The 13,459-nt window shown below is 47.5% G+C and overlaps 1 protein-coding gene across 1 annotated transcript in view; it reads left to right on the top strand.

The window, feature by feature from the left end:
- Nucleotides 1-13,459, top strand: part of LOC102885182 (O-acyltransferase like protein) — a 55,419-nt gene that overhangs the window by 39,288 nt on the left and 2,672 nt on the right. Inside the window, exons 11-15 of the mRNA XM_015590774.1 lie at nucleotides 1,198-1,253; nucleotides 1,311-1,390; nucleotides 7,065-7,178; nucleotides 8,676-8,808; nucleotides 10,745-10,931. Of these exons, the coding sequence (XP_015446260.1) occupies nucleotides 1,198-1,253; nucleotides 1,311-1,390; nucleotides 7,065-7,178; nucleotides 8,676-8,808; nucleotides 10,745-10,931 (570 nt within the window). The remainder of the gene's footprint in view (nucleotides 1-1,197; nucleotides 1,254-1,310; nucleotides 1,391-7,064; nucleotides 7,179-8,675; nucleotides 8,809-10,744; nucleotides 10,932-13,459) is intronic.

Here is a 13,459-nt window from a genome sequence, read left to right on the forward strand (position 1 = left end):
CCACACAGAGAGCCTGTAATGAGACGGAATATGACACCACACCCTCACCATAATGAATTCTATTCAGTTTCTAGCCAGACCTGGCAGAGCAACAACATCTCTATATATCGGTCATGGCTTTTCTAAAACGCTAATGGCCTCGTAATGAACTTGGAGCAAATGAAAGTAAAACAGCTGTAATTAAATTATTGTCACCGATTTTGCATATGCTTTGAAAGTACACACATCACCACTTGCTCACCGGGTGGCTGCCTTCCCCTCACAAGTGCCCAGTGGCTTCGACAGGGCGTACACCACCTGTCACATCAGCAGCACCTGAGCCAGCACACGATAGGTGCTCAAGAAAAGATTTTGAACCCACGAGTGTGCATCTCACTGCGTTCAGGTGGGCCCACGTCTGTGACAGGAGCCCCCAGAAGATCACCTGGGCTGTATTCCCAGACGTGGGCTGGCTTGGGTCATATGTGGGAATCAGAGGCAAGAACACAATCCAGTCACCTCTCTGAGGTAAAGCCGCCTTAAGTCCTTAGAAGCAGAGGTATGAGGGCCATCGAGCCTTGAGTCCTCACTAATTTACCCAGCGTGGAACTTGTCTCTAACTGGGACAAGGAAAGCTGTCACTTCTGTTGGATAAATCTGGTCTCCCTTGGACGGAATGGGTGGGAAGGGACACCAAAGCACCTCTCATCGCTGAAGCACTGGAGAGAATCGCCCCCAGGAATTTCCTCACGTTGAAGGAGAAATACAGGTAACTGCCTCATTTCACACAAACATGCAGAGCCTGCGGAACGATGGGCCTCTGACCAGACGAGTTCATGTCAGTCATGCGTGGGAACTCTGGGTTTCCCACATAACTCGTCTGGAGCCAGGCCTCTGTTCTAAATGGACACATTCTCTCCACCAAGGGTGGGGGCAGGGAGGGCGGCCCGGGCAAGGAAGAGAGAACAGTAACCCTTCCGACTCCAGCCGCACCGTAATGATAATTATTCCTTACATTCAGTGTAACATGATAGAGTTTAGTTCCCACAACTGTCCTAGGAGATTAGCTTTTAGTGTTGTTTTTTTTTAATACAAGAGAGAAAAATTGTCCGAATTCCCATTCTGTGACATGGAACCTGCCGTTCAGGCTCGTTGCAAGGATTAGAGGAGATGAGATATGTGAACTATCTCTCCCTCAAAATTCCTTTTCCTTCCCAGGGAAATTCCCGCCAGCTGCCTACCGAATCCCTCCTCTGGACCGGAAAGGGCGACCGGTCCGGTAAGGGATGGAGAGGGGTCACCTTCGCTAACCTTCGCTCCTCTCTTTTCAGTGCAACGGCTGGACCTGGTACCTGGCCAATGACTTCCAGTTTCATCTGGCAGCACCAGCCATCGTCGCGGTCCGTGCAAAGTGAGTCTCACTGGGCGACGCTTCTCCCCACGTGGCCTCTTTCACCGAACGCTTAGGGGGCCCGAACGCGGAGTCCACCGCCGTTTCCCTCTGTTTACCTCCTTCCACGTTCCGACTGGGCGCCGCTTCCCCCCACGTGGCCTCTTTCACCGAACGCTTAGGGGACGCTCCTGCCCGAACGCGGAGTCCGCCGCCGTTTCCCTCTGTTTACCTCCTTCCACGTTCCCCTCTCATCCTGGCCCCGTGCAAATCTTGCAGAGTCACAATCAGGATGTATGTAACGTCTCAGGCTCAGCTTTTCCCATTTAACGCCTTATACACATTCCCACGTATCGACATGACCTGCATACTTGCCGGGTTTGGGATTTATATAGCATTTTTTATCGTGGGGCATCTAGATTGTTTCCAGTTTTTCGTGGTCATAAACGGCACTGAAATGAATGTCGTTGAATACAGTACTTTTTCTCTTAGTTATTTCCTTGGGGACATATCTGTAAGGGGGATTACGAGGTCAAAGGGTAGGAACAATTTTGAGGTGCTTGATACATATTGTGAGATTGCTCCCTGGAAAAAGTGAAGTAATTTACGGCACCCTAAGGAGCGTGTCAGGGTATCTGCTTCTCCACATTGGGTATTTATCCGCTGAATTTTTGTTAGTTTTAGAAAAGCTCTAAGATTTCAATAATTTATGGAGAGACTTATTGTTTGTGAATCATCCATGCCATATTTAAAAAGATTTATTCTCCTCTTTTGTTGAAATACGTGTTTAATTTAAGAACATTGGAAAAAACATTAGGACGAAGAGTGGTTAGAGCACAATCACCCTCGATCCATTTTGTCCCCCAAGGAGAGGTAAATTTGTTGTTAGCATTTTTGTGTTGATCCTTCTGATCTTTTTTTCTGCAAAGATTCTGCATATACACTTTAATATCTTTTTAAAATAGTTTTATGAATACGCACTTTCCTATATTATTTTATTTTTTAAGTAAACATAATTTTAACGTCCGCATAGCATTCCATTCTATGAATGAACTCTTATACCTTCCTCTCTTTCTAAATGCTTGGATTATTTCCATTTTTATACCTTTGTAAAGAATAGTCTGATAAACATTTCCATGGTAACCATGGGTCTCCAACTCTAGTGTTTCTTTAGAAACACCCTTAAGAGGAATTATTGGGTCAAAGGGCATAAATATCTTTTGGGATCTTGAACCATCATGACAAATTGCTTTCCTTAAAGTTTGTATCAGCATCCAGTCCTCTGGCTATCTAATTACGCCATGGCCAATATGGAATGTTAATAATACAAAACGAGACGTAAACTTTGCTATTTTGATATGTGAAAATGACATTCCTTTTTCACAAGTCTTATAAGTCTTTGATTACTAGTGGGCAGGGCTGAATTCCAAATGTGTGCTGACCAGCCTCGTTTCACAGTTATCTGTTCATGCACAAGGCATACATTTAAATCTCAGGCTGCATCATGATGTCGCCATTTGAGCCTCAGGCAAATATTCAAACTCTTGGGCAAGGAAAAGGCATCCTAATTTTAATTTAACGTAAGAATTAAACATTTTAAAAAAGGCACATCTGCTTTTAAAAATCTGTATCTTAAACACACGAAGCCTTTTAATTTAATTTTTTGACTGACTGTTAAAAAATTGTTCCATGACTATCCACTAAGAAGCGATATGCTGGTAAGAGTGAGTTTGATTGAGTCAGAAGACATGGGTTCAAGTCATGACAGGTAAAGACTAGCTAGGGGGCCCAGGGTAAGTCACTGGACTCTCATGGTCATTTTTCATATCTATGAAATGGACATGATAACACTTCACGTCAGGGTTGGAGGATAAAGCGAGATCATACGCTGGAACCAGCTCAGTGCTTGCTTGTTTGTGATGTGCAACCACATATCAACTCAGCTACCTGTCCTTTGAGATTCCATGTAATTGACATTGTCCCCAGCTACATGTCCAAGCAGTGGCATCCCCTTGCCCTTCCAAATATCTGCAGGTACTGGGGGACAGGTGGCTGGAGAATCTACTGAGTATCTGCTCAGTTAGACCTGTTCAGCGCTGGCATCTCTCTGTCTTCTCTGCACCGTCCCTATTCCTCAGAGGGTCCCCTCGTCCGTGCAGCCAGTCCCCTTCCTTTATTTCCTCTCGAACCACCCTTTCTAGAAGGTGTTGCTGTGGAGCAGATTTTAATGAAGGCTTCCAGGACTGGAGGTTTTGCATTCTTCTTTGGCTCTGCCTGACCCCTTCTCACACACTTCCTGCTTCACCACTTCTCAATTCCTTCTGTTCTGAGGGGGATGTGGAGACCTTGAATGAGTGCCAGTCTTGGGGTAGGGGGAGGGCGGTGGCATCTGTGCCTCAGTGCATACCGTGGAGGGAGGGAGAGGTGAGGCCCAAGTTCTCCTCCACCCATTCCCCCAACACAAAAGCACCCTAATCTCATGTCTTATTTTCTTGAAGGGTGGAAGGGAGTATAATTTTTGATAGTGTAATAGAACTGACAAAAGTATATGAGCTCAACTATAGAAATGAGATTTGATAATCACATTGCTATTTATTTTGGGAATAAAGATCTTTTTAAAAAGCTCTGAACATCCTCGCCTGGAATCTAGACCTACCACTTTATGTCTATTTTCTTTGTATTCACATCTCCCCATGAAGCCACTGAAGGTGAAAGGAATTAAGAATTAATTCCTTTCACCTTCAGTGGGAATTAGGCTAGGAAGGCCAGGAGTAGATAAGGTGACTTTGGGTTGGATGGTGAGCAAGCTCCTCACCCCCAAGTCCCCTTGAGGGGTCAGCTGATTACCTGAGCATCTCTGGGTCACCGATTCCTCCTGCTGCCAGGGGAGGGGCTCCCCAAGCAGGAGCTGAGACACGCTCAGGCCCACGGGGCTCTGTCTCGGGTGGACTCTTCCTCCAGCAAGGTAGTCAAACCCTGAGAGCTCCCTTGGGGGAAGGGGGAGCAGCTGGGCCCGGCAGAGCCAGGGCTGGCCAGTTCTCCGGGGCTGTCACAGTCTGTGATGGGCTACGGCCCCTCAGAGGGCTCAGGAGACTGCAGCGAGTGCCCGCAGGTACAGGTGGGGCGGGTGTGAGGCATCCGCAGGCTCGGCAGCCCTGGCAGAGGAGACGGGCAAGCCTCTGCCGGCTTCCTCGGAGGTGGCACTTGCAGCGGGATGCTCTGACTGCTGGTCCAGCTATTTAGTGGAGAAAGGGCAGGAGAAATGCTGTGGGAAACCCTGGAGATGGTGCCGGGGGCAGGCAGAGGCCAGCGAGGCAGCCCAGAGTCTTTCCAGACCAGAGAGAGACACTGGTGTTCCTTCCTCCCCTGGCCTAGGGCTCCCAAACGGGCCTTCGGAAGGACTATTACTCTTGAGAGAACAGAGTAATAGTCCTTGAAGTAATAGTCCTGTGCTTGAAGCTCTGGCCTTTCTCACTCTCATTGTCCTGGGAGCGGTTCCCTCAAAAAGCTAGAAAACACAACCGCTAACCTAGCACCAGGCCATATGTGCCGGGGTCAAAGGTCCTGATTAGTGAGGCTGGGGCTCCGGAGGACGAGGGATTAACAGGAGGGGAGGTGGGGCGTGTGTCACTATCGCCCTGTGTGGTTGTTTGGATACTTCTGCATATTAGTGTACTCGGGCTGCCATGACAAAGTACCACAGCCTGGGTAGCTTTAACAACAAAAATGTACTTCCTCACGATTTTGGAAGTTGCAGGTCTGAGATCGAGGTGTGGGCGGGGCTGTTTTTTTCTGAGGCCTCTCTCCCGGGCTTGCAGACGGCCGGCCGTCTTCTCCGTGTGTCCTCTCATGATCCTCCCTCTGTATGTGCCTGTGTCCTAACTTCCTCTTTTTCTAAGGGGACCAGTCCCATCGGATTAGGGCCCATCCCAATGACCTCATTTTGCCTGAATTACCTCTTTAAAGACCCTGCTTCCAGATGAAGTCACATTCTGAGGTGCTGGGGGTTAGAATTTGGAAAAACACAATCCAGACCGTAACAGTCTCTGTCAGGAAGCTTATCGGTTTAGTTATAGCGGTGGTGAGCTGGTGGACACTTGTCTGACTCCTCAGAGAAGGTGCCATGGATTGGGCTCAAGTCCTCCATGGAGTTAAATAAATATTTGGGTGAGTGTGGATCTTTTTTAGATGGCCTGACTGGATGGTTTACCACCCACCTAGGACAATCAGTTTAATACCTCCCCACTCTACACTTGAGTGTCCCTGTGACTGAGGAGTCGTGACCCCAAAGTCAGCATCTTTCCTAGAGGCTGCAGATAGAAGGCAGATTTCAATCCCTCAGCCCAAAGCCAGCACTATCCAAGCTTGTGACTCTGCAACTACATTTAGCTTTTACATGGAGGGAGGGATAGAAGGCAGGCTTTTTTCCTTCAGAGGACACACGTGCCTAGAATTCTAGTAATTCAAGGACAGAGCTAGAGGGTCTGGCAAAGGCACAGTAAATAACCAGTGTTACCAGTCCTCACAGCCCATACTCAGGGTAGACATTACTAATCAACCACGGCACCACTGAGCGAAGACTCCTCCTGCATTGCTCATAGCAACACTAAACTAGAACTGGCACTCTGGATGGAAATCGTTTGCTCCCTATATCGCTGTGCTGACAATCGAATGGTATCTCTTCCCTTTCTCACGAAGAACCACGGCGACTTCGAGCAGTGGGGTAGGGTTGGCAAAGGTGTCATCCAGGTAGGGTTGTGCCTGGATGGTCTTGCACCTCTGTTGAACGTCTCTTCTATATACCACAGACCCTCCTGGTCCCAATCCTCACGATTCTGAGTAGGTACAACCAGAGGGAGCTTCACGCTGAGCCCGTGTCCCCACATCTCGTTTCCTACAGAACCTCCTACATCCTGTAGCTAGGACTCTTCAGGAACCCTCTCGGCCGTGCCCATGCACAATCCCAAAGTGCGGAGGAATTCATTTGTGTGGGGTCGCCCTTGACCCTTGGGGCATAGAAGACAGTAGGGAAACACTTCCCTCTTTCATCCCCCAGGACAGTTTTCAAGTACATTTCATAAGATTCTGCAGAACATTCTGGAAGAATTGAGCACTGGCCATTTTGATAGCTCATCTTTGCATTGAATTTTCCCTGCTCCCCTGTTTCACTACCCCATCCTTCATTGCCACCCCCACGTGAACTATTTGCACCCAGATATTTGTATCAGAGCCCGCATCTTGGTGGGGGGAGAGGGAGAAAACCCCAGATCCTCCTCCCCTGTGCCTGGAGTCAGGGTGCCTGTGCACCCAGTGTCCCAGATCTCCCAAATCAACTACCACTAAGTTTGTACGGTGCTTCATAGGTGACAACAGACGTGCCCAAGCATGGTCTCATTTCGAGCTGCACAATAGATTTCAGGGTGGGGCAGGTAAGGATACCTTTACTCTCCCTTTCTAGGTAGGAAACTCAAGTTCAAGTTCCTGCCCAGGGTCGTGAAGCTAGTAAATGGTCACATCTAAAGGCTAGCTCAGGTTCTCCAGTTCCAGCCCAGCTCTCACCCCACTCAGCCTTTCTCAAAGGCAGGCCTAGCAGGAGGCCCTTCTGATTGCCAAGGTTTCAAGTCTTTGGTGTCCACAAATTTTGCAGGGGATGAAATTGAAGAACATTTCTGTCAATGTCCTCTCTTCTTTGCAGAAGTAAACACGTCCTTCTCCTCCTCGGGGCCGTGCTGTTCTTGGCATCTTTCATTGCCACTGCTCTGCTCACACTGGCTCATGACCTTCCGGTGGCAGCCCCATCAGAAGCAAGGTAACCACGCCTCCAGGCTGCAGGGCTCCATCCCTTGCCTGCCGTGAGAATGGCCAAGACCTCCCAGGGAGGGCTGCTGCATGAATGCCAGGCTGTTTGCCCTGTGCTCATGGGCTTGTGGGAAAACCGGGAGGGAAATGTTTGGCCTGGATAAAAAAGTTGATTGCAATTTTGTTTCCAAACTTCTGCACCTTTCAACTTGAACTGAGGGTCTTCTCAACACTGAAACATTTCTCGGAGGAAAGGAGCGCCCCCATGTGGCTGGATTGTGTTTCTCCTCCAGTGGCAAACAGCTGCTGGCTTTATTGTTGGATGGAGAAACTGAAGCTGGAGGAAGTTGGGGTTACCCCTTCAAGGTCACACGGCTAGTAAGGGGCATAGGTGGGAGTTGAACCTAAGACCTTCCCCACTATGCTATTTTGCCTCCCCAGTGAGGTACATATAACAATTCTTCCTTATAACCACTCTGTGTATTTAGTAATAAGAAAAACTGGTCATCGATTCTCAATACATCAGTCAGAGTGATTCAAATGAAAATCAGATCCTGTCAGTCATCCGCTCAAATTCCTCCAATGGCGATCCGCCGCTCTCAAAGTGGAACCCCTTTCTGACCTCATCCACCGCTCCCCGACTTGCCGACTCTGGGTCAGCCTCATTGGCCTCCCCACTGCCGCACGCCGAGCACGTTCTCTCCTCAGGGCCTTTGCACTTGCTGCTCCCTCACCCTAGAATGCTTTTCTTTAGAATCTAGATCTTGGCAGGGCTTGCTCCTTCAGTTCCCACAGGTGTCTGTACAAATGTCACCTTCTCGGAGCAGCCTTTACCAACCTCCCCATGTAAAACAGCCCAGAGCCAGGCCAGGTACATAGTACTCACTATGTATTTGTGACTGGAATGAATGAGTGAATGAATGAATGAATGACTACACCCTAGACCTTTTGACCAGGGGAGCATCATGCCCTTCTGTCATGTCACTGGCCTCCGTGGGCATGGCCAGGTGACCAAAAGGAGGCTCGCTCCCATCTCTCCCAGTGGTTCTCAACTCTGGATGCTTTTAAGTCCCACTGATGCTCCCAGATGATTCCACCGTCTCGAGCCAGTGGAATCAGAATCTCGGGGGGTGTGGCCCAGGCAACCGAATTTTGTACGCGCTCCCAGGAAGAGGTTCACTTCTTTCAGAAGAGGTTCACTTCTGAGAACCACATTTTTAGAGACGTCCTGATGTTCCAGTCGCCAGAAAAAAAACTGTTGAAAATGAACTCAGCCATCAGATTTCCTTGGGATCCAGCGGGGAGGGGCCCAAGGAAATTTGGAATTCCAGCAAGCCAGCGGTGGCCTCTGGCATGAGGTCACCGATGGGGATCGTTACTGAGGAAACGAACAAACATACTCCAATTTCCTTAGGATTTGCTGATTGCCTCAATGGGCATCTGAGCGACTCTCTTTTCCACGTCCAGATCAAACATAACCTTTCGTCTCATCTCCTTGTGATTTTAGCGAGAACGTGACTATGTTATATTTCTCGGAGTATTACACCAAGCCCTACTGCCGATTCGGGCCGTTCCTCGTGGGCCTCTTTCTGAGCATTTTTATGCACCAAAACCACCAGGGAGTCATTCTCAAAACCAAGGTAAGGTTTCCCTCTGCCTCACTGTGAGGGCCAGGTCTGCCTGGGACTGGGGTGGCCCATGCGGCCAGGCTCTTACAAAGCCCTGGGCAGGATCCAGACTGCTGGGCCTTTATTGTGGTGTGGTGCATTAGCGATGCCTTGGGGCTAGTAGATAAGAGGGGCCTTATCGTCTTCACTGAGCTCCCCTAAGAAAGCTCCAGACTTGGAACCAAGTGGGGTTCCACCCACTGGAGCCTCAGTACACAGCTAAGGAAGCCACTGATATCAGAAAACTCCCCCAGTGAGATTGCAAAGGCAAGACCCTCCTCTGAAAGGGACTTTTAATAGCACATGTTCTTTGACCCACAAGACCCGAGGGCAGAATATGTCTTACTCACCTCTGAATGCCGGGCACCTGGTTCTGAAGTCCTGATTCGCTGAAGGCACTCAGTAAATGAACGGAAGAATGATAATGTGCATCTCAATGGAAGAAGGGCTAGGAATTCCCTTGCATGGGTCGAGTACAATGCCTACAATGCCGTCACCAAATCCCCTCTGCTGGGCCCTACTTTTGTTTGCCTAGGTCTTATGGGTACCTCATCTAGACATTCCAGAAAGGAGGCCCTGGTCCCTAGGAAATTTTGTGTTGCTCATGGCAGGAACAAGAGATAGGGCTTAATTGGAAGAAATGGCTATTCAGGGGTTACGTGACCTTCCCAATAGGTCACAGTTATGACATTACCCTGAAGTGCACAATTAAGTTGTAGATTACAACGGAGTGCCTTTAAAAGGGGTGCTTCAGGGTAGTCCAGGTTACATGGGTGCCCAGGGAGAACATGGGGCAAGCAAAACAGGAAAATCTAAAATGAAGATGGAGCATTTGGGAACCGATCTGAGGCCTAGCTTAGGGCCAGGGGATGGAGTTAGAACACGAGTCAAGCTGAGATGGAGAAGCGATGGAGAGGATGGGTCAAAATGATGAGAAGCCGGAAAATAAGGACCCGGAGGCCAAGCCGGAGGCAGCCAGGATGTGTGTCGTGTGCTAGAGAGGAGTTGAGATGCTAGTTCAAGTTCATGTAGATGTCAGGAGCTTGAGAACTGAACCAAGAAGTGGGAGAGATCTTTAGACGACAGATCTGGGTCTAAAGACGTCACGTAAGGTGACATGAGATCGAGGATCTTGAACTGAGCCCAGGAATAGAATTTAACTCTTGGAGCTATTCTTTGAGCTGAAACTTCTCCGTCCCCCGATTCCTTCTGCCATTTTATGTCCCCAGCGGCGAGAGTACAGCCCAGGTAGGGGTCATGTTTGTGGTGGGGGCAGAACCAGTCAAGAAACCTTATTCGGTTAAGGGACAGAATGAGAATTAGTAGTGTGGGAGTGGGTTAGAGCATTATCTTTCCTTTTTTCTTTTAACTTTCATTTAAAAATGATTCAGGATTCACAGCAAATAGCAAAAATGGCACGGGAGGTCTTCTGTCCCCTTGACCCAGGTTCCGCCACTCATAACATGTTATATAACTATAGTACATTGTCACAACCCAGAAATAGTCATTGGAAGAATCCGTAGACCTTATATCCACTGGTTTTATGTGCACTTGTGTGTGTGTGTGTGTGTGTGTGTGTGTAGTTTCGTGCACTTTTATCCCATGTGTAGACATCATTTGTGTAACCACCACCACAATCGAGATACAGAATTCCTCTGTCGCCATAAAAGCCTCCTTCATGCTACCTCTTTATAGTTACACACCGGCCCTCCCGTCCCCTGCCCCAACCTGAACCCCTTGTAACCACTAATCTGAATCTTCCGTTTTAGTCAAATTTGGGCATCGATTGAGGTATACAAATAGACATCTAAAGTGACAATAATAACACAAAAACAGGAAGTTAGTGTAAAAGGAAGTAAATACACAATGACCAAAATGGGCTATGATGGCATCTTTCCTTTCCCTGTAGGTTCAGGCTCTGCTGGGGTGGATTTGCTCCCTGTCAACCCTGTTTGCAGTGGTCGCTCTGGCGTACGCAGTGGACGACACCTCAGTCACCCCTTCAGCTGCCGCTGCTCTCTACCAGGCCCTCCACCGGGCCCTGTGGGCGGCAGCTGTAGGCTGGGTCGTGTTTGCATGTCAGGAAGGCTATGGAGGTACGGTGCTCATGTGGCTCACTCTGCCCCCTTAGAGGTGACAAATGTGAAACCAGTGTATACGGAGGGACCTTTACTTGCCGATGAGTGACTCAAAAAATGTCAATTTGTCTGTATCCTTGGGGAAACCACCCCACGTATTCTGTTTAGGATTTTTACACTAGTTTATACACAAATGCTGATTCTGAAAGAAAATTTTTCATCCTCCTCAATGAAACTGGTTTAGAAGTCGGAAGAGAACAGGTAGGGTCACGTTGTAAGAAAAATATCCCAGTGCAGCGACAAGAGTTCTGGGCACACCCACCCTGGGACTTGGTGTGCTCATCCGGGGGGAGAAGCTGAATAGCTGCCCAGATGCACTCCCGTCCCTTGATAACAGGGGACCTGTTTCTATTCAGGCCCCTTGTCACATGAAGGAAGTCAGGCTAAAAAGGGGGCTTAAATGGAAAGAATCTTCTCCAGATTTGAACCGTCTGTTCAAGTCACCTGAGATTTTCTTTCCTTTCTTCCCAATTTGGCATGAGGTAGGAAATGGGTACTTGAGGTGTCAGCAAATGAAGAGACAAAGCCTGGCAGGAAGCATCCAGAAGAGGTCCAGGCCCCACGCTGTCCAGAAGCCTTCAAGATTTGGCACTAGAATCAGGCGGAGGCGTGATAACTTCACACCCTCGGGAAATGACCAGGATGAGCTTAAACTTTGGTCTGTGAACCCCAACCAGTTAGCAAAGGTGGTTAGAAACCATGGTTTAAAGAGAAAAATGACGAAGTGATCACACCACCTCCCGCTGCCTGAGCACAAGCTTACGCCAGGCCCCGTGGAGAACTTTCCCGTAGGACCCCAGGTCACACCGACCACAGCCCCATAAGCAAAACTCTAACTAGCTCTGTTTCTCAATGAGAAAAATGAGGCCTGGAGATGAAGCGACACGGGAAGGTCACACAGCTGGGTGGTGGCTGAGCGGCTGGAGGGGAACCCAGGACCGAGCAAAGGCCAAGGCCCATGTTTTTTATTTCTGTGCAATAATTTCCCTCTCAGATGTTTGATTATTCAAACTGATTTTGAATTTTGTGAGTATATAATGATGAGGAATTTTTTCTTTAATATTTTAATTTTAAAAGCTTTGCCTTAAACGGAGAAATGATGTTAAAAAGAAAATGGCTGCGTTCTCTCTGACTTGTGTATTTGCATCAATGGGCAGCTGTTTGGGTCACACGGCCACACACTAACACCACTCCCACTGGTGACAATGACCCGGAGCTGTCACAGAGCCTCAGAACATAAACAAACACTCTCCCTGGCCTGGCACAAGCCACGTGTGATGTGGTGGCAAATGTCACAGCATTCCTTCTAACGTGAAAAGTCCTACTGGATGCAGACTAACTGGCTAATATGCATCATGAATAGAGAGAAGGGACTTAGCTTACGTCAGAACATTAAACAATTTGAGGGTATTATCATTACAGAGGAGCTGGGAAATGATATTGATCATTAGCCTGAGTGGGGATGCTATCTCTGTGAATCCAGTGACCAACAAACCCTCTGGGTCTGTCTTGAGCAATTTATCTTTTCAACGTGTGTTGCCATTAGCCAATCACTATTATGGGGTGACCAATGTTCTAGGTTTGTATCTCAAACACCATTTTAAGATATCAAGATTGATTAAGGTGAATGGAGAAGGTGATGTGTTAGATAAATTTTTGGAAGATAGGTCCACCTGACAACCTTTAGAAAAATGAATCTATAAAAGAACTTTTAATGACGAAGAAGAGGTGTTTAATGAAAGTCTCAGGACAAGGTGGGATCTTCGTGACTCAAATCATCTTCTCCATCATCTTCAGCCAGTGCCAATGCAGACACTGGTCTTGTTCCATTCAAGGTCATAGTCTCCTTCAAGGTCATATTCTGTCGTGTTGCTCATGTCTCTCCTTCAGTTAAAATCTTTTAGTGGTGCCTTGTCATCTACAGCAGTGGTCCTCAAACTTTAACAATAAGTCGATCCATTCTAAAGATATAAGAATTCTTTTGGATCCTTAGTGGTGGCTTACATTATTTTAATTCTAATTTTACCTAAATACAAACAAACCTAGATACAAATTTTTTATGTCTAAAGCACATATATTTATAAAGCCAAAGTAAATTTAGAAAGCAACCATAAAACTATAAAACCAATAAAATATGAATTAACAACATTACTTTAATGTGATTAATGGTTGGCTGGAGCCAGTTGTAGGTCATGACATGAACATGGTATTGTTTGCTTTAGGACATGTTCCTTTGTGTTTGGTTGACCTGTATGACATCGGCTCTTTGCTGATTTAATTCTCCTACAACTATTTTATGTGTTCTCCAGTAATATCTTGCTTCGTCTTATCATTTGGCATTCAACTGGGGGCAAATACGTCTTTGTGTATGAGTCCATCTCTGTTTATTCACTCGATTAGATAAAATATTTATTGAATGCTTGCTCAGTGCTAAGCACTGTTGTAGATTCTGGGGATGTCGTCATAGACAAAAATCTTCTCTCTTT

Source organism: Pteropus alecto, unplaced genomic scaffold (assembly GCF_000325575.1).
Source record: "Pteropus alecto unplaced genomic scaffold, ASM32557v1 scaffold14, whole genome shotgun sequence".
Taxonomy (NCBI): domain Eukaryota; kingdom Metazoa; phylum Chordata; class Mammalia; order Chiroptera; family Pteropodidae; genus Pteropus; species Pteropus alecto.